At 30.8% G+C, this 21,362-nt stretch overlaps 2 protein-coding genes across 30 annotated transcripts; one reads left to right on the top strand and one right to left on the bottom strand.

The window, feature by feature from the left end:
* The first annotated feature begins 263 nt into the window (after positions 1–263).
* Positions 264–13,796, top strand: LOC110638879 (uncharacterized). 29 transcript variants are annotated; one of them, XR_009150102.1, is made up of 10 exons: positions 272–738; positions 828–890; positions 1,067–1,204; positions 9,382–9,444; positions 9,872–10,576; positions 11,651–11,970; positions 12,202–12,274; positions 12,443–12,628; positions 13,026–13,105; positions 13,349–13,796. XR_009150102.1 is itself a non-coding variant. In XM_021789596.2 (7 exons), the coding sequence occupies exons 2-7, from the start codon at positions 859–861 to the stop codon at positions 13,388–13,390; spliced, it is 402 nt and encodes a 133-aa protein (XP_021645288.2). In that variant the 5' UTR covers positions 264–738; positions 828–858; the 3' UTR covers positions 13,391–13,796. The 29 variants fall into 29 exon arrangements, 6 of the variants coding, with proteins under 6 accessions (XP_021645288.2, XP_058006212.1, XP_021645289.2 ...); XR_009150094.1 differs by having other exon boundaries at positions 13,026–13,246; XR_009150095.1 differs by having other exon boundaries at positions 13,026–13,246; positions 13,324–13,796.
* Positions 13,715–19,304, bottom strand: LOC110638878 (protein PAF1 homolog). Its single transcript, XM_021789595.2, has 12 exons — positions 17,874–19,304; positions 17,042–17,110; positions 16,252–16,359; positions 15,979–16,162; positions 15,820–15,896; positions 15,588–15,707; positions 15,244–15,349; positions 14,787–14,873; positions 14,595–14,663; positions 14,437–14,508; positions 14,198–14,341; positions 13,715–14,111 (listed from the first exon to the last, which is right to left on the bottom strand). The coding sequence occupies exons 1-12, from the start codon at positions 18,773–18,775 to the stop codon at positions 13,968–13,970; spliced, it is 2,082 nt and encodes a 693-aa protein (XP_021645287.2). The 5' UTR covers positions 18,776–19,304; the 3' UTR covers positions 13,715–13,967.
* Positions 19,305–21,362: the final 2,058 nt, after the last annotated feature.

Genomic DNA, 21,362 nt, shown 5'->3' with positions numbered 1-21,362 from the left:
GCTATCGTTTTTTGGGGGACTGCAAATGATAGTCGGTCGTCAGGTTGATATCGATAAGTTTATTCTTTTATAAAAAATTATATTTTTTTTAAACAGAAAAATATTTTAAGTGATTATATTGTCTCTATTCCTATGAAACTAGATTAAATCTAGAGCCGTGAATTTGGATTTCGGGCCTAAAGGTTTGGGACTGCTATATTCAAAGAGCCTCATTTTTTTTATTTAAAAAAATAATAAAGAATATTTCAAGTAATTACACAATTTAGAGAATCTGAATAAAATATTTTCATTTTAATTGGCGCCGAGCCGGAGCGTGGCGAGCTAGATACGTTCCACCGCCTCAGAGCGTGCCTATAGATGCTTCTTTCCCACTCTTTCCTAACAACGATTGTATTTGCTATACATCTTTTGAGTTCTTTGCAATGTGCTCTCTCGTGAAGGATCACTTTTCTTTTTGTTTTCTAGTTCTTACATTTACTCTCAGTCTCGATTTCTAGTCTCTGGTTCCGATCTTTCTTTGATCTCATTCTTCCCCTAGAAGAGACATTGGGTGAAGGTGGTTCAATCACCGATGAATACGATTTATTGGTTGAATTAGACCTTTTTGGAAACAACCGCCGGTGTAGATGGTTGAATCAGTCGAGCTCGAGGTCTCTGGAGAGCTACAAAGATTCAGTCGGGAATTCTTAAGGCTGGTGGTGTTGATTATTGGTGATGGCTATAGACTCACAGTCACAGGTGCCATTCTTGCTTGTTTCTTTAATTTATATTATCAGTTGGATCATGATAAATTTTGATTTTGTTTTCACTTGATGCACATAAAGTAGAGAAAGAAAGACAGCGTTTGAGAATCAAGTGATGCTTCTGATGAATCCTCAGACAAGGATAAGGTGCCATTCTTACTTGTTTCTCTAATTTATATTATCTTACTTGGTTCTCTAATTTATATTATCACTTAGATCATAATAAATTTGAAAAAAAAAAAATACTGATGCCTATAAATTTCTAGTATTTGTTTGGTCTCTTTTCTATTCGGATCATACTCCCTTCGTCTGCTTTCTTCTAGGGCAAAACCGCAAAGGCAATCATAATTATTTTGAGTGCAGACATCTAAAAAGAGTGAAGGGGATGGCATTTCTAAAAGCAAGCCTAATGATTCTGACTCTGCCAGTAGGAAATAACATATTACGTTTAATGAGGAATGGTAAGCACTTGTGGAATATCTTTTTTTTTTTATTTGCTTCAAGCAATTTTTTTAGGATAATAGGTCATACTCATATCTATGATTAGACCCTAGGCTACTAAGTTTATTATTATGGTGGACAAATGTATGAAGTTTCTTTACGTAGGTTTTAGAAGGTTACTTTTAGGAAATGGCTCAAACCTGTAGGAAATTTTGTGTAAGCTAGATACTAAGCACATTGCATTAAGAAAGAAGTGATATATACACTTCTTGAATTAGGGACTTTTTTCTGGTTGAACATGTTTCAAATCTTTACAGAAGTAAATAGGCCTAAATGTTTTGCTAGAGTCATGTCCTAATGGTGAAGCTCTATATCATTCTCTTCAGGCTTCTTTCTTTGTATTTTTGCAAGACACATCCCTACTACTTCCCAGCTTGCTTCCCCCATTTTCCTTCTCCCAAACTGAGCCTAGGGTTGGGACTTTTTAACATCTTTAGCTGTATTTTTATATGGATTCTACATCTTTTAGCCATTTTTGAATGACTATTTTAAACTTTTTAACATCTTTAATTTTACTTTTATTTGGATTTAATATCTTCTCACCACATTTTTTTTCTTTGTTTAAGACCTTTTAACATCTTTAGTCTTATTTTTATTTAAAATTACGTTACATTTAGGGCATGTAGTAAAATGGGGGAGAGTGAAAACTGGAGAAAATGAACTTGTTTATCCCATGTTTTGTTTTCCTTATATTTTCCCTTCTTTCAATTTTCCTCCTCTCTGAAATTTAGCCCTAAAGACTTTTTATTGTATTTTAATTATGGTTTAACAATGTTTGCCATTTTCCTCATTCTGTTGACCTTTATTTGGATTCAAAATCTTTAATGCTATGTTTAGGAAGTGGAGGACATTGGAAAAGGGGAAGTGAATGGAAAGAAAATGATTAATAAGATCTATATGATAAGAAACAAAGTCATGGGTCCCATGTTCTGTTGTCCTATTTTCCCTTCCATCATTTTCTTCTCTCTCTCTCTCTCTCTCTCTCTCTCTCTCTCTCTCTCTCTCCCCTAAAAAGAGCCTTGAGCACATTTGGATTATATTTTAAAACTTTTTAAACATCTTTATTTTTACTTTTTGGAAATAATATTTTTACTCATTTGTGGATTATGGTTGGTTGAATAAATCTTTACATTTTTTATTTTTAATTATATTTAAATTAAAGGCTTTCAACCATATTTGGATTTTGAGAACTTTTAACATTTTCAGTTTTGCTTTTATTTGTATTTAAAATCTTTGTATAATATTTGAATTATGGTTCTAAAGCTTTTTTGCATATTCAAATTTTACATTTATTAAGTATTTTACATCTTCTAATCCTTTTTGGGATAATTTAAGGCTTTTTAAGAACTTTAGTTTTACTGTTATTCGATTTTTCACATCTTTTAATGATATTAGGACTCTGTTTGGGAGAGGTAGGAAAATGCAGGTAGAGTGAAAATGGATGGAAAATGGGAAATGGTATCCATATGTCCATATCACAAGGTAACACGTGAGTCAACCATTCCATTTTCCTCTTAATTTTCCTTCCTCTCCTTTTCATTCTCCCAAACTAATCCTTAAACCATATTTGGATTAGGACTAAGACTTTTTAACATCTTTTCCTTTATTTTTATATGGATTTTGACATTTTTTTACCATGTTTGGTTGATGATTTTAAACTTTTTAACATGTTTAATTTTACTTTTATTAAGATTTAAGCGATATATGTGGCTTATGGGTTAAGATTTTTCAACATCATTGATTTTACTTTTATTTGGATTTAACATCTTCTCACCTTATTTTTTTCTTGGTTTACGACTTTTTAACATCTGTAGTTCCACTTTGTTTTAAATTAAGGTTACATTTAGGTTTGGAGGAAAAAAATGGGAGGAAAATGAACTTGTGCATCCCATGTTTCATTAATTTTCCTTCGATTTTCCCTTCTTTCCATCTCCTTCCCTCTCCGAAATTTAGCCATCAAGACTTTTTAGCATGGCTGAAGACTTTTGAACATCTTTTTTTTTTGGCCTATATTTAGATTTAGAGGCTTTCAATCATATTTTTAATACTTTTTAATGTATTTGGTTTTGCTCCTATTTGTATTTTAACATTTTTTTATAGACTTCTTAACATATTTAGTTTTGCTTTTATTTATATTTAAGATCTTTTTGTAATATTTGAATTATTGTTTTAAGGGTTTTTACTTGTTTATATTATACATTTATTAAGGATTTCACATCTTCTAATCCTTTTTGGGGTAGTTTAAGACTTCTTAACAACTTTGGTTTTACTTTTATTGGATTTTCACATCTTTTAATGATATTAAGGCTCTATTTAGGGGAGGTAGGAAAATTAATGGAAAGTAAAAATGGATGGAAAATGAGAAATGGTATCCGTATTAAAAGAAGCTATCATGTAAGTCTCACACTCCATTTTTCTCCAATTTTCCTTCCCCCAAATTGATCCTTAACCGTATTTGAATTAGGGCGCAGACTTTTTAAACATCTCTAGTTTTATTTTTTATATGAATTTTGACATCTTTGAACCATATTTGGATTATGATTTTAAACTTCTTAACATCTTTAATTTTACTTTTATTTAGATTTAATAACCTTTAGCCGTATATGGCTTGAGGACATTGTTGGTTTTTTTTTTTTTTTTAACATCTTCTCACCATATTTTTTTCTTGGTTAAAGGTTTTTTAACATCTTTAGTTTCACTTTGGTTTAGATTTAGGTTACATTTGAGGCTTGGAGCAAAATGGAGGAGTGAAAATGGAAGGAAAATGAACTTGTACTATATCCCATCCTTCATTTTCCTTCTATTTTCCCTTCTTTCCATTTCCCCTTCCTCTCCTAAATTTAGCCTAAAAGACTTTTTAGCATATTTTGACTATAGTTTAACACTGTTTCCCATTTTCCTTACACTATTCACTCACATTTGGATTTAAAATCTTTAAGGCTATGTTTGGTAATTTATTTATTTATTTTTTTTTAACCTTGACTTGTTTCTGTTTTGGATGCCATTGTTTTTTTCCCAGTATATTGGTGCTAATTTTGGCTTTTTCCCTTCCTTTTTTTGGCAGTTGATGTCATTATTAGTGGTTTTTAACGTGTGCTGGATTTTTAACACTAATTTTTCATAGTGTTGCTGGCCACAATCTTTGCTTTTATTGTGTCTTTAATAAATTTTAATGCTTTATGTATTATTTTATAACTTTTGTGTGGTCAATAATAACATGCCCAACTACTCATATTTGATTCTTGAAATTTAATTCTTTTTTAGAAGTTGATTTTGCTCTGCTGTTAAAATGAATTAGTGGCAAACCATGAATAGAAAAGAAACTCAGATATTTAAGTTTGAAGAAAGATAACCTATTATTGCAAGTGGCAGTGAAAATGCTGTTGAACATTTTGCTTAGGTGGTCAAAAAAACAAATGAGTTTGTGCCAAACCATGAATAGAAAAGAAGCTCAGATATTTAAGTTTAGAGAAAGGCAGTGCTCCTGTTATTGCCAGAAATGGTACAGGTTTCATTGAACATTTTGCTCAGGTGTTAAAAATATATATAAAAAAAAAAAAAACAAATGCACTGATATTTTAACATTGGCCGGTTCAAGTTTGTTTCAGCGCATTTGTACTCTGATTAAAGTTTTGGTTGTTGGGTATTAATTAACAGTTAATGGCATAAAATTTTTGTTTCTTGTTGAATGAAGAGAAGAGAAAGAAAACATAAAATAAAATTTTCTTCAAGAAGTTTTATGTTAGAATGCTAGTTTTTTAATATTGCCTGGTTCAACTTTGTTTCAAGTGATTGGTACTTTGATGAAAGTATTAGTTGTAAGGTTTAAGTCCATGACTTCCATTAAAAATGCACGGAAGATTGTTGAGGGAGGGCCTATTAGTTTTGGTGCTGCTTGGTTTTCATTTCTGCTTGCGCTAGTCACTGAAAATGTGAAAATGGTGCCGTTTGTTTTTGCCCTGTTTTGCCCTGTTGGTTTTCTTTTTTGTTTTTCCCCTGTTTTGCCCTGTTGGTTTTCTTTTTTGTTTTTCCCCTGTTTTGCCCTGTTGGTTTTCTTTTGTTTTCGTCCATGCTTTCTCCACAAGCTTTGAAGCTTTGTCTTCCTCATGCTTTGCCTTTAGATTTGCTCATCTTTTGACACCAATTTAAGTTGTATTTAAGGGTCTTATGGTAGGACTGCAATAGGAACAGATCAGGCAATAGCATGATGGCTATAAACATAATTTTTTTACACTTTTTTACTATTTCATGTGGTTTATTTAATTATGAAATTGAGAAATTTTTTATTTAATTATTGTTCAGTTAACTTTGAATTTATAAATGTAATTTAATCGGAAAATATCCGGTTTAGTTAATTAGTTGATGTATTGTTATGAAAACATTCACATATTGCATATACATAATTGTTTTTCTTTATGTGTATGATTATAAGTTTATTTGATATTATTGTTGAAATTGTATTGAGAAAAATATTTTTTTAAATATATTAATTAGAGAATATTAAAAATAATTTAAAATTAAATTTAATAAATTTTAATTTTTAAAATATTAAAATAACAAAATAATTTTTTTCCCTTCATTAGGTGTTGTATTATGTAAATAGCAGTAGAAGTAGTATCAATATTAATATATAATAAAAGGGCTATAAAATTTTGCAAGTATAGAAAGTAAACTTAATTTAGCAGTTCATACATTCTCTTATGTAATTTCTATAAAAAGTTAACTCTAAAACACATCATTCACATTATTTTTTTTTTTAAAGAATCATTCACATTATTTAAGAGTGAATTTATAATAAAAAAAGCAATATTATAAATAAATAATGCTCATATATATAAAATTTTATGTAATTGATTTTTATAGTCTTAATTTTTATATTTATTTATTATTTTAATTACTGAAATTAAATATAATGTAATTTAAATATGTAGGTAATTTTAAATGAATAATTATTATGAAATTATGTGTAAACTTTATGTTAATTACTTAAATATGCATTTCTTTAACACTTGTATTACTAAATTTTTATATAATTTTAAATCAAATATTGTCCTTTTAAGAGTTTAAGAAAAATGAGAGGAATAAAATTTTATTAAAAAAATACTTGCAAACTTAGAATCTATAAATATTAAATTAAATTATATATTTATCCTATTAATATATTATTATTTATATTTATGCATAATAATAATAATAATAATTCATTATATATATTATTTTAAAATTAATGAGTTGGATTTATGACTATAAATCATCATAGTAATTTAAGATAAAATGTTTAACATAATACATAATTACAAGAAGATTGTGCAATAGATAGCAGCAGTAAAATACTATATTATTAGGAAATTACCTATGCTAATGCAAGTGACTGTTAATAATTTTATTTTGTATATATATTTTTTTTAATTTTAATATAAAAATAATGTAATATTTTAAATTTTTATTAATTATTTTAAATTTTATTTTTATTATTTTTATTTCTTAAACTTTTTAATAAATATATATATAAATATATATATATATATATATATATATATATATATATATATATATATATATATAATAATGGCTACGTATTATGATATTAATAGGATAACTATTAAATAATTTATAACTTACATATAATAGAGAATATTACGTGACAACATAATGAAGTAGAACGCTATGTAGTTGCCATGTGACAATACTATGAAGGAGAATGCCACATGGCAAACTCTTGCAAATGCCTTCATATATATATATATATATATATATATATATATATATATATATATATATATTCTAAAATTGTTTTTTTTTTGTCTTTCTTTTTTTTATTTTTTATAACTTTATAATCAAAATTAACATTTTAATTAAAATTGAATAATAAATTAAAAATAAAAAATATATAATGCATGTAAGAATATTAATAAATTATAATTAATTCACACTTAAATTATTCTAAAAAAAATTCTATACTTTACTATTCTAAAAAAAATCTTATACTTTGTAAACCCATAAAAATTAAAATCTCATGAATTATTTTTTTTATAGTAAATCAAGCAATTATTTATCAATATACTAATTAAGATTTTCTAGCAACATATAAATTTACACTCTCAAGAAACATGATAATAAAGATCTTTAGAAAATATCAAAATATCTCAATAGATTTAGATTTGTTTTATAACTATTAAAACTAAGCCTACAATTTGTGAGAAAGTAGAATGCATCGTTTAACTATTGATAGATGGTACAAAATTTGTATATAAATTTAAATAAAAAAAAATTGAATGCCATATAAAATTGTGTCAATTATTAGTATAAAGCAAGGTGCTTCATAAAATAATATATATAAGATAATATTCAAATGAAAAAAACTAAAAATTAAATTAACTAATAATAATCAGACTAAAGTAAAAAACTACATAAAATATATTTTTAAAAAATAAATTAAAAAAAATAATAAATAAATAGCCTTGTTGGGTTTGGCTAGTGGATACAAGGTAGTAGAATACATTTTATTGATATAGCTTTTATATAATTTTGAAATATAAATTGAAAAAAAAAAAGGAAAACATAGAAGAAACTTATTATACATATTATTGTAATTCAATTTCCAAAGTACTGTTGTGATGAACTCGCTTTTTATTATGTTTTGAAAAATTATTTTTAATATAAAATAGATATTTCATATTTAAAGTTTAAATTATTTATATTTTTAATAATAAAATAATATTAAAATTATATATTAAGTTATAAATTAATTATATCAAAATAATTTTAGATGAAACATTATTAAAAAAAATAAATAAATCTAATAAATTATGATATAATGTAAACTCATAATAAGATTATATTAATATGATTATAATCCTAGTTACTTCTTAATCCATAATATGTTTGTAACGTAAATTAAAAATGGAATAATATTAGTGAAAATATTTTTAGAATAGGATTAAATTTTAGTTTATATTTTTAATTTATATTATTGATATTAATTAATTTTTATAGTGTTATATATATTATAGATTGATTTATTTTTTATTTTTTTATTATTAATTTTTTATTTAATTAATTACTTTTTATAAATATGAATTACTTTTTATAGTGTTATATAACTAATTACTTTTTAAGTATGAATAAGATTAAGAATTTTAAATTTATATGAATAATAAAATTAAGAGTTTTAAAATTATATAAACTCAACTCAACTTAACTAAGCCTTTATCCCAATGATTTGAGGTCGGCTATATGGATTCGCTTTCTCCACTCTAAACATTAAAATTAATTTAAATAATAAAAATATAATTTTAATTAAATTAAAAAATGAAAGATATTTTTAACAAAGTCTATATTTTTTTTTCTTTCTATATTTGTATATATATAGTATAGATAATTATAAACGCTACCACAAAATGAAATATTTATCTAAAGAGTCAAAGTAAAATAACTGAAAACTTAGTGACTAAAAATAGAAAAATACAGTAACAGACCAACAGTCAGCCATAGTCAAAAGCTAAGGAGCTTCAAATTCACTTTAACCGTTAAATCTCATCTTTTGTCTCTGTCTCCGGAAACTCCTTGAGCCCTAAGGCCTCTGTCTTAAGTCTTTACAAAGAATGGCAGACCCGAGTCAGCTGACTCAGCTTATTGAATTGTAATTCACTCGTCCTGCTTTCTAACTCATCGGGTTCAAGTCTCATTCTTCTCTTATTTGCGTTAGTTCTTTAATTTTGAATTTTAATCAGCTTTTCCAGTTCCCTAATTGGTTTCTTAAAGAATTGTTCTTGGGTCGAAATCGTTCAATATATATATATATATATATATTGTCATTTAAGAGTAGATGCTGCTTCAATTTTTTCCTTTTCTAAGGGAAAGCTAGTGTTTATTCTTAAAAACGCACATTTACTTCCTGTTCAGTGTTTGCTAGTGGTTGATTGTGGTTTTGTTATTCGTCTTGTAATTACTGAGTCTTATTAGCTCAAGGTGGGTAGCTTTTGTTGAATTGAGAGTTCAATGTTACTACATTATCTAATTATCTTTTAGAAAAAAATCAAAAGCTTTTGCATATTGTATGCAATGGTATTTAACATGATATATTGATAATTTTAGACTAGTTTCTGTTAATACTAAATTCATTTGTTAACTGCAGGCTGAAAGTTTGGATGCAATTGTTTCCCTCTTGAAGAATGGTGCAGTAACTATAGGATCATTGGTATACTTCGCTACTTATCATAAATCATTGTGCTTAAACTGGCCAGTCACTGTATTATACTTACCTCTTTTTGAAAACATAGGTTAAGGAAATAGAGATGTATTTTACTATAACGGACAACATACTACGTGCAAGAAGTACCTTTTCTTACCTTGAAGTGTGTAACTTGGATGCTGATTGGTGTTATAAATGAATTAAAATAAAAACTTGTCAGCGAGCAATTCTCTCTTCAACTTGTTATAACAGACATTACTGATAGATAGTTGCATTGTAGCATCTTCCTTTTGGAACATGGTAAACTTTTGACAGCATTTTTTTTTTTTTGTCATGGTTAAATTAATTCAGCTATTTCATTTGAGATTCTAATGACTAATGTTTTTGGGAAAAAAAAGAAACCCATAATCTCTTTCAATGGTTTCCTTCTTAGGCATCCTTCTTCTTGGAGAAGCTCTGAACCATCTTTCATCAAAGCCACTAGACAATGCAACTATACTTATCTTGATAACATTCTTCACAGAGCGACTGGTGATTCTGGCTTTGTTATTCAGCAGCACAATCTATGTCTGCAAAGCTGTATATGGATTTTTTTTCCCCTGTAATCGTGTTCTACGTCTGCCTAGTGTTTATCATCTACTTTCTTTGTTTCTTCAGCTGTGTTTCTATTTGCTTCATTTTACTCATGTTTCAGGACAATATTGAATGTCATATTTTAGTAATATAATTTTATTATTACAAGAACATGTTTGACTGCTGAGCCGGGATTTCCATTAGATAATTTGTGTGAAAATACACATTATGTTTAAAATAGTCTTAATGGAGAAATAGTAGTCTGTCTTTTGAGTCTGGCATTTTCTTTTTTACTCAAATTCAGTTGAATGATTTTTGTTTAAATTGTTCCATTGGCGTAAATTCTTCTTCCTACTTAATTTTAATGTTTAACTTGAAGCATTTCTTCAAGATCCTTGTGGTCTGGATTAACTGCTGTTTTCTGAAGGAAGCTTGAAAGCAAATGTTTGTTTTGAAGCTGCATGTCCTTGTCTCGCAGTACAAAATCCTAACTGTTGATCATTTGAGTGCTAGAAATTGGAGAACAGAGAATAGATTTTATGAATATATGGAGGGGATCATCTTGGTGGGTTACCTTCTTGCGTTGTGCCTATATCATTTGAGCTTAAGATAATAGTTTTTCTATTTTTTTTCTTACATGGTATTTAGTTCTTCCAAGCAAGGAGGTTATTTTTGTTTCGTTGTGGAAGGGGGCATAATAAAAAAATGGGAGAGCCTTTCCTCAGTTTGAGATATATCTAAAAAAGATTCATTTTTTCTTGGATCTATGCTGAAGGAAGTTTAGAGGAGCAAGTTTAGTTGATGACAAAAACTATCAATATTAATTAGGGCATGAGGTGTTGATTAAAAAAATGTGAAGTGAAAAATATATACTCAGGAAGTTCCATATTTGAAATTTAGTACCTTAATGCCAAATTGCCTGCTGTTTACATTATTGAAGGTTTTTACATGGACAGCATTGGGTTCAGGGTCCATCTAGTGGGGATTGGGTATTTCTGAAATTCTGTTTTGACATTAATCACAGCCTTATTTATTTGGAAGATTAGAGCTGTCACATCATGGTTATTATGAAAGAATTATCCACTTATGTTGATGTCTTAACTTCTTGTTCTCCTCCTAGCTTGTCTTGATTTTGTTTTATTTGCTTGGCTTTGTTGTTTTTTTCTGAAGAAGTCTTTGTTCTGCTCTGGCATATGTTGGCTTAATTTTATGTTTTTCTTCATATGCAAATTGAATGACAAGAGCTTCCTATGAGCCTATGAGCTTCCTTGCCTCAATCCTACCTTTTAAATATTATAAATTCGAAATTCAAAAACAAAACATAAATATCAAAAACAAAACAGCTTTTTAATTTTATTGTAGATAAACGTTATCTTCTTTTAACTTCTTGTTCGTAGCAGATGAGGCATTTTCGAACAGATATCTGTAGAGGTTTGGATTTAAAATTGATATCTATACAACATGATTATAGAATACCAGAAAACTCTTTGGCTGTTGAAATTTGTATAAGTACTCAGGTGTATTTAACTAGAGGTCTTGGTGAATGGAACTAATCTTGTTGATATTACTTTGTTCCTTGGCTGCCTTCCATTGGAGGATTGACGCATCTTACATCCATCTCTATTTCTTTCCTGGGTAGATACTGCTATGTGGAACAAGGAAAAGAGGAAACCAAATGCACTGCTGAAAATCCTGAGCAAGAGATTTTTTAAAATGCCAGGCCATTAGTTGGCCTTAACTCTTGTAAAATCCTTTTATATTAATGTTGTCATGCATTGGCTTTATTCTACTTGTTAATTAGCCTTAATCTAGAATTTCCAGATCATGAGGCTTGCTTTTCAATAGTTATTTTTACCGGCAGGAATTATCTGGTTATTAGTCGCTTCTAGGCTTCCAAATGTACTCTGTTCGAGGGAGGGATTTATTTTTTCCCAGCAAGTGCATTAAGCTCCCTAGTTTGTAAGCATTCTTAATTCTTCTCTAGCTTTTTTTGTAAGCTTTATGCAGTATCTTCTGTTATTGCTGATTATTCTTTTTTTTTTCTTCCATGGTATATCTATATAAATTTAGCTTGTTATCCCAAGTTATGGAAAATGAAATTTCTTTATTTTGCGTAGATTATGCTTTATGTCATTGTGACTCTCCACTTGCATTAGTGATGTATGTTCTATTGTCTACTTGTGCATGCAGGAAAAGCTGTCATAGAGAATGCTCATGTTATCATTAAATGCCTAATTGAACTTGTTGCATACCTTGTACGATGGTAATAAATCTCTCCTTGATGAAAAAATTCAATTTTTTCTGTTGTACTCTTTATGTGAATTAACAATTTGAAGCTAGTTCATATTTTTCATTCTTGTAAATGCTATTTTACTTTGTAAATATCAGATTTTTGTTATTTGATTTGAGGTGATTTTATTTAAAATTCAAGTGGCCAGAGTATAACTTTCAACTTCTGCTCCACACATTTACTTCCTACCCAGCTGTCCGCTTATAGATCCGATGTTTACTTGTGACCATTCACATATAAGTTTCTAATGTCCGAGAAATAGCAATTCAATGTCTTGTTGCCATGTCAGAGCTGCCTCACACAAGGATTTACCCTTTGAGAGTCCAGGTTAGTTGAACCATGATGTTGGTTAACACTTTAGTAGGGTGGTGGCCTTTTTTTTTTTTTTTTTCGCATTATCTGGAAAGGGGAAAAGGATATGATTGATAACTCATCCTCAGCCGTCCTACTGGACAAACTCCCCAATTTCTTGGACGATCCTTAGCCGTCCTTTGGGACAAACTCCCCAATTTCTTGGACGATCCTTAGCCGTCCTTTGGGACAAACTCCCCAATTTCTCTGAGGATTGAACTTGGATTTGCCACTTGATGGTGAAGCCCATAGGCCACTGGGAGAGAGTTGATAGTTTTGACATCATCAATACAGCAATTTAGCAGTCTTCTGCCTGACATGATGCTACTTTTCTTTACCTCACTCTGCATTTCTGAATTGTATTCATTTTCAGGTATTACAAGCATTGTCTAAAGCATTTGATGATCCAAAGAAGGCTGTTCGTCAAGAAGCTGTTAGGTGCCGGCAAGCATGGTCAGTGCTTTAGATCTTTATTGCTGTAGCCTGAAATGATATAACCCACAGATTCATTGACATAGATTTCTGTTAATCGTCAAAATAAGGCGTCAATTGCATCAAGAAGTCCTCATTTGTGAAGAGCACAAGCATTCTCAGGTTGGGTCTGAAAGACTAATCTGGTGGCATGATTATGTTTTTCCTTTCCATGTCTCCACAGTAAATATTTTATACAGACAACTTTGGTTTTCCTCTTACAAGGTTATCAAGTATTTTTGGATGACTGCCCGCTTGGAATGGTAGCACGGGATGCTCTAGCAACCAAATTTGCAAAAACAAAGGTTGATTTAGGAATAACATGATCGTAAGTTTGGAGATTGTAACCAAAGCTTCCATTTGGCAATTCTGGGTAAAGTAGATCGAGCATGTAGAATTACCATACCATCAAACTCCATCCCAAGTATCTAACAAAAACCGAAAAAAGTAGAACAGAGTGAAAGAAAGGGCCATGAGCATGGCATGACATAGGATGAGGCGCGAAAAGAACCATGGATGGAAGTTTACGCCACACGTCTTATGAAACAAAAAAATGTGAAAAATACAACAAAAGTTGAGGACGAAAAGAAATATTTAACTGTTCTATAGATTAACTTAAGATGTTTACAGTACATCAAAACATCAGGCCTTGATGAACTTCTTTACACCTTCATTCTTTCTGCCGCTTATGGTATTGAAAAAAACCTGTTTCTACTAAAACCAGCTACATCATGAAAACATGTATATTTCGGATGGTTGGCATGTACATTCTACAAGTCACCTGCAATACCAACTGTTTTCAACCTTGAAAACTTTCTAGTTGCAGCATTTGCATTAGGACCAATTATTCAGAAAAGTCATCTTCAGCTCCACTTGAATGGTCAATATCCTTGCCTCGATCAATCCTACGCATTCTACCAAGGCCATCATCATCATCTGACATTCCCATCCTTGAATTCAGGATATTACCCCTTGAATTTGAATTAACCTGAAAGTATAACCACGTCAAAGGCATCAAGGCAGAATATCCAACGCAGATTAATAATATGAGCTTCACACGCTAAATGCCCATACCCCTGTATCTCTGATTTCTATTGCAGCAGCAGTTGACCTGTTCCTCACTGTTACTGTTGATGGTGGTAGAAAATGCTCTACCTCATCAGCAGATCTTCCCTCACTGGCTCGCTTCTTTCTTAAATTAATCTTTGTGGGAAGAGGCTGCATGATGATAAGAAGTGAAAGTCATATTGGCTAATCCAAGGCATGTGATTGGTAACAAAAAACAAAAAAGAAAAGAGGTGTCAAGTTCCTACCACATAGCGAGCTGCATTTTCATCAAATGAAACAAGGAATGTTGTTGGGTCATTAGCATCATCACCTCGTACCTGTTCAACAAGTAAATCAGAAAACTTTCATTAGGAAGTTAAAACGCTGGCTTGCTAGGCAACACCAAAAAATTTGAGGCACTTACATCCCAGTTGTACTCACGAACCCAGTTATATGAGATATCCTCATTTTCATCATAGACATCCTTCGATAGCTACAATAATAGATACAAAATAAATAAGCCAGTGATAATTATTGAACAAAAGAAGTAATGCTTCAAAACTGCATTGGTGGCGAGTATAAATGATATCTGTAATTTTAGATCAAAAGTATCCACCTCATTAGGATTAGGGGCCATGTATGCCAAAAATTTTTCCTGTTTAGCTGGATCTGAGCTAGATGCCACACAAGCTTTCATAACAGCCTGGAACCAAACATGATGAACGTTGCACTTAAAACAAAATGTATCAGCCTTGAAATTAGTAATACAAGGATAATTTTGACTCAAAAATAACTTTTAAAAAAGAATAAAATGTAATGACAAATTATATGTTCAATGAGAAGCAGAGGTTCAAGAATAAACTTAATTATCTGAATCACACACAAACAATCATGCCACTTCTCAATTAGTCCAGCAAATTCTTGTTTAATATGTAAATAGCAATCCTAATCAATACATAAACAAACCTTCAAGTAAGTTTGCTATTACCCATTTTAATTCCATAGATATTGCAGATTTGAGTACTTTTTTTGTTGCTTACGTGCAATTCACCTGCTAATTATAATTAACTCACCTGTGATTCACAGGCATCACGAACAGATTGATCCAACTTGCTATAGGTTTCTGAATCAGCCGTAGGAGCATTATCAAATGTCACAGAGACAAATTTATCTTTATACCTGTTAAAATAGCATAAAAAGTATCCAATCAAAGTTTAATACCTAAATGCAATACAATATGCTATTTAATAGTTGTATAATTTAGCAGGACATCAGCCAATGCCTTCATCAGGAACTCCTAAATTTTCAGAAACTTGTTCCATGCATTCCAAGCATCACATTTAAGTTCACTGAAAATGACACACTACAAGGAACTGATTAATTCACGAGGTGCAATATAAAAGCATCAACCCCATACCTATCAAAATCAGGTAGCAATGGTAGAATTTCAACAGGCTTTAAATTTTTATTGGTTGCATGGATAGGGCGCAACTTGCTTGCTTCAAATGATGCTTCAATATCCTTGATTTGACTCTCTCTGAAAAGGGAGTTAATATTCTCAGAAAAAGAGAGAGAGAGAACAAAACGTATAATCACCATTTTTCCTATCCATCATTTTCTATAGACAAGCTGATTGAAATAGCACAGACCTGTTATTGAGGTTCTCCAAAAGGTTACGGCCTACTTTCATTTCTCGCAATTCTTTTGCTTGCTTTTCAGTAAGAGACTACAAAATACAAAAGCATTTGAGTACAACATCTCTATCAGCAATTTGCCAATTAAGTGACAGAAGTATACTAAAATCCCACCTGTTTAGCCGATTCCATACTTAAAGGAGATATGTATTGAGTTTTGACCAGCCAAGAAACACCTTTATCAGTGGGTCGTTCTTTTCTTCTAATGCCATCTCGTTTTACAGGGGTAACTGATTCATCATCATCACGCAATAATTCCTCATCTTCTGGAGCAAGAGGTGGTCTAACACTAGGTGGACTAATAGAAAAGAAAAGGGGACAAAGAAAGTCAGCAAAAAAAGGGAGAGGAGAGAGAGAGAGAGAGAGAGAGAGAGAGCACGAGGATACTTGTAGAGACTGAGATCAAGCAGATCAAGTGGTATCCCAAGATCTGGCTCCACAAACAGTTGGGGCTTATAATTTTTCTCCAATGATGTGATTGTGTATTTTGTAAATCTGCAAATAAAGATACTGGGATTAATAATAATTGTTTTCTAATGAAATTTGAGCATGACGTCTGAGTGTATCAGAGAACATAGATCATCAAACCCTTGATTTGAAAGAACTTGATGTCAAAAGTCTTGCAGAATCAGCTTCAATAAAAATTAAATTTGTCTGTATAAGCTACAGTGGAAGCTAAAAGTTCAAAATAATTGCTAATACATCAAAAACCAGCAGTCCCTATACTTGCTTCCACATCATCAGTTATTTGGAGTTGCCAAATAAGAGATTGCAGAAATCACTAATGGCCTTGATTGTTCAATTTGCCTTGCTTATCCACTGATGTGATCCTACATTCTATGAGCTTCTCCACAATTTCTTATAAAAAAAAAAAAAAACCCCATTTATCAGAGGTCAGCTTGTTTCAACTATTTGATATGTCCAATTTGATGAACAAGCAGTAAACTTTTTTTCACAGATTCATTACACAAGCGTCAATCAAGTTCCTTTCCTTATTGTTTATATGCAATGTGGTTAGATTTATGCCTCTGATAATCAGAAGACAATATAAGCACTATCAAATAATCGCTAATGTTGAAGAGGTGCATCTGCACTGCAAACCCGAAGCTGGTTTTTCGATTCCTAACAAACATGTATTAATTGAATGCACAAAAGCCTACATGCTACATGTACATACCGATCTTTATCTCTCTTCACGGTCATGAGCTTTGGTTGTGCACTTGGATCAGGAAGTTCATTTCGGAATCTTCAAAAGGCACACAAGTATAAATAGTGTCAGCATTAATAGTAGGCAAGCAAATAACTTTCTAATAGATGCAAGAATACCATTTCAAATCAAAATATCACTTGCCTGTCCAATGGTTCACATTGGCAGAACTAAACTAAAATTGGGGAAAACAAGAACCAGTAACTAGATCGAACAATCAAGAAAAGCATTAGTGAATAATATGGGTTTTTCTTTCAAGGTAAACATGATTAGAGAAGAACTCAAGATTCAAAAAGGACCAGCCAATTCCAGAATGCCCATTTACACACACAAGTATTTTGCAGGAATTATGGCAATTCATAACCAACGCATATAAGCAGCAGTTTCAAATCATCCTACTGAATTTAGTTCCATCCAATGGAAGCATTAAGAAGGACAACAACAGAAATCAATTCAAGATCTATCATCTATTTAATTAACTCCTACACCTGAAAATACCTGATTTCAAGAAAATGAACAAAATTGTGAAAACTGTATGCATTTAGACCTAATTCTCCTATATCTACAGCATCAAACTATCATTAGTGATTAAAGGAGTTAAAAAGTACTAGTTAGAGTGTCAGCTGAGCCATTGATCAATTACCATGCTCCAAAATTGACCCACTAAAGCAAGCAGCTACACGTTCGACTGGCGATAAGTTTTCCGTTATTTTCAAGGAAAGGGAAAAAAAACAGAGAGAAGAATTAATTATTTAGATGCTTTTCATATAATTGAACCCAGATTTAATGGCAAAACACTCACTTCAATTTGCATAAGAATGTTGTTGGCTTCTTCAACCTATTCTCAATCCTCTCCCCGCCCAGTAATGGAGTGGCCCTCCTATCCCCCATTCGGGATCCAACAATGGAACCATGCCCCTTCTGAGAAGATAACATCTGGGTCTTCTGCAGAATTGTGTTCTGAGATTCTTTCAACTGCTGCCTATTCTTATCTTCTAGCCTTTGCTTCTCAAACTCCTTCTTTTTCCTCAACCTTCTCTCCTCCTCTGTCTCCACCCTCCCGGTTGGTCCATTCACCTTCTTCCCCCCAGGTGGAACTGGTGGCTTCTGCATCTTTTGTTTGGCTACACCACTGTGACTTGAATGCCCATGTTGCCTCCTTTCCTCAGGCCCCACTTTATCTCTTGCTGTGCCGCTGTCCTTAGGAGGAGGTGGGGGTGGGGAGCTGGGGGGTGGCGGGGGTGGTATTGAAGAGCTAGGAGGAGGAGATGAAGGGGGTGGGGGCGGAGGAGGTGGCTGCATTGGCTGCTGCAATGGCTGATGACCATACTGAGAATATTGTGATGGTGGGTAGTACATAGAAGGTGGTGGTTGCTGTTGGGCTGGTGCTGGTGGCGGAGGTGGAGGTGGATATGATGATTCTGGTGCTGGGGGAGGTGGGGGAGGCTGATACGGATATTGTTGGTGAGGTGGTGGTGGAGGGGCAGGGTGTTGGGCACGTCGAGGAGGATAATGTTGCGAGAAATTCTGCTGAGTAGGAATTTGGGGGTAGTTTTGGGGAAATGTAGAGGAAGAAGCAGCTGGCGTTGGAGCCATTTGAGAGTAGTTTTGAGTATACTGATTAGGTCTCTGCTGTTGCTGTTGTGGTGGTTGTTGGGGCGGCGGGAATGTGGATTGTGGAGGAAATTGCCTATAGGAGGCCATTGTGAATCAGCTCAAATCCCTAAACCACTAAAATCAAAATCTAACCCCAATTCTCAAGTTCTAAGAGACAACAAAATTCCCAATTATCGATTTTGCAACATAACAGAGCTAGAAACGAAAGAGAGAGTGAATTCCCACTACTCCCTTGCACCTATGAAAGAGGAAACTCACTCGCCAAATCTACCAGGACCTAAGGAAAAAAAAACCTAGGAGAGAGAAAACTCCATTGAATCATAAAGATTTGAGCTTTCGAAACAGCTTATTTGATATTTGGGTATCTAATGGACTGCACGCATATATACACGCATGAGAGGGAAAAGCTTATCAGAAAAGGAAAGAAAGACCACACAGATTTTGTGTGCTTTGAATTCTTTTGAAGGTAAATCTCAGTTGTAAATAGGCTACGGTGGATTTTGTAAAATTTATCGGAAATTTTCGCTCGAAACCGAGTCAGGCGCCTGAGTTCAATTTTGACAGAATTCCGCTTCTCGGATTTTTGTTTTCTAGGTTTTAACTGGCGCAGCCAATTCGCAGTTTTTTTTCCTAAATATTTTTTTTTAAATTGAGCAATTACATTAAAATTTATTATTATTTTTATAATAAAATTATTATTATTATTATTATTATTATTATTATTATTATTGTTGAGTAAACTAGCAATTTGCCATTCTTTTTTTTTTAAGGGTAAAACTTAGTATGCTGGGTTTTCTTTTTTTTTTTAAATGTTTTAATTCTGAATATTTATTTTGTTAATTTTTTTATTGATTTAATTTTGATTAAAATTTAAATTTAAGATATTTAAATTTTTTAAAAAAATTAATAATTACTTGTTTCATTATATATATATATAACAAAATAAAAGTTATGATATAGATCAATTAAACATTATAATTTAGTTAAAAATAAATATTAATTTTTTGGTAATTTCCCAAAAAAAATAATTTAGGATAAAATTAGAATAAAAAATACAATTTACCTTATTTAAAAAAATATTTAATTTTAAAGAACCATTATGGAAATAAAAATATAAAAAAAAGGTAATTTAATATTCTATATATTGAATTAAAGAGTTATTATCTTATCCATGTGTATATCTGTTTTTTTTTTCTTTTTCATTTAATTACCATAAAGGCTATTTACAATGTACATCTAATAATTTAATTTTAGTATCATTTGAGATATATATATATATATATATATATATAGAGAGAGAGAGAGAGAGAGAGAGAGAGAGAGAGAGAGAGAGAGAGAGAGAGAGAGAGAGAGAGAGAGAGAGAGAGAGGGGGGTAAAAGGATAAGGCTAATTTTTTTCACTTATGGTAATTTTTTAAAATTATAAACATAGTTTTCAAATTTTCTTTGTTTAGCATTTTAATTTTCTATTTTTAAAACTATTGAGTTTTTTTTTTAAATATTTGTTCATTTTAATTAACTAATTATGATTGTTCTAAATTTAAAAATTAATATTGATTCTACATATCCTAGAGTTTTAGCCTTTACTTTTCATTCAAGGATGTTAAATTCGATTTATTTAATTTTTTATTTATCTATTATTAAAAATTATATTAATTGATAAAAAAATATATTTATGAAAATAATGTATGTATATAAATATCATCAAGGAAAAAAATTACCAAAATGAAAATAACATTATAAGTAAAAAATATATATTAAGTAGATACATTAATGAATAAATATATACAAATTATATCCCTAAAATTTTATTTTTTCTAATAATTGTAATATATATGCTATTTTTATTAGATCAATTGAGTTTTTCTTTTTTAAAGTTTTAAAATTAATATCTATTTATTATTAATAATAATTATGAAATTATAAATCACATTATTGAAATTTTTTAACAATTAACTAATAAAAAATAAATTAAATAATTCAATTAATCAATTATGAATCCATTAATTTTAGACTTAATTGCTGATAGGGTAATAATTTAGAGAACCAAAAACACACTGTATGATTCTACTTATTTTTACTTTAAGGTACACGATTGACAAAGTATTGATGTGAAATAAAAAATAATTTATCAGAAACTAAAAAAAAAATTGTTTTTAATAATTTGACAAAAATAAAAATATGTAAAATGGGATTGCTCCATCTTGGAGCTGCAACTGGGATTACTCTTCGTTTTCAAGATGCAACATACTAGGTTATTAGTTCTTCATCTTCAAGCTGCAACTGGGATTGCTCCAGGCCTACTTTTCCAGTGCACTTTCTTTTTGGAATTAAATTAATTGATCAAAATAGGTCCACTATCATAAGTAATCGGCGCTCTTTTTGTAGCAGATCACCAGGAAAAACATGCTAGCTTTTGCAATATTAATTTTAATTAAAAACTAACCAAAGAATTGTTAGCTTTCAATGAAAATGATACATCATGACTTACGAGTCTGTTATTCTTTCAGTAGAAACATTTATGAGACTCTCTGGATCAGCCTTTCCCACACAAGTGAGATCCACAAGCATACCAGGGAATGCAAAAATGCATGTGTAGAGACATCATGCAAACAATAATTCCCAAGAAGAGTTGTACCGTTGGCTTGAAACTAAATAAGAACACATATGGAAG

The sequence above is a fragment of the Hevea brasiliensis genome, chromosome 1, assembly GCF_030052815.1.
Source record: "Hevea brasiliensis isolate MT/VB/25A 57/8 chromosome 1, ASM3005281v1, whole genome shotgun sequence".
Classification (NCBI taxonomy): domain Eukaryota; kingdom Viridiplantae; phylum Streptophyta; class Magnoliopsida; order Malpighiales; family Euphorbiaceae; genus Hevea; species Hevea brasiliensis.
Note: the sequence above shows the minus strand (reverse complement) of the source record. Positions and strands in the feature narration are given on the sequence as shown.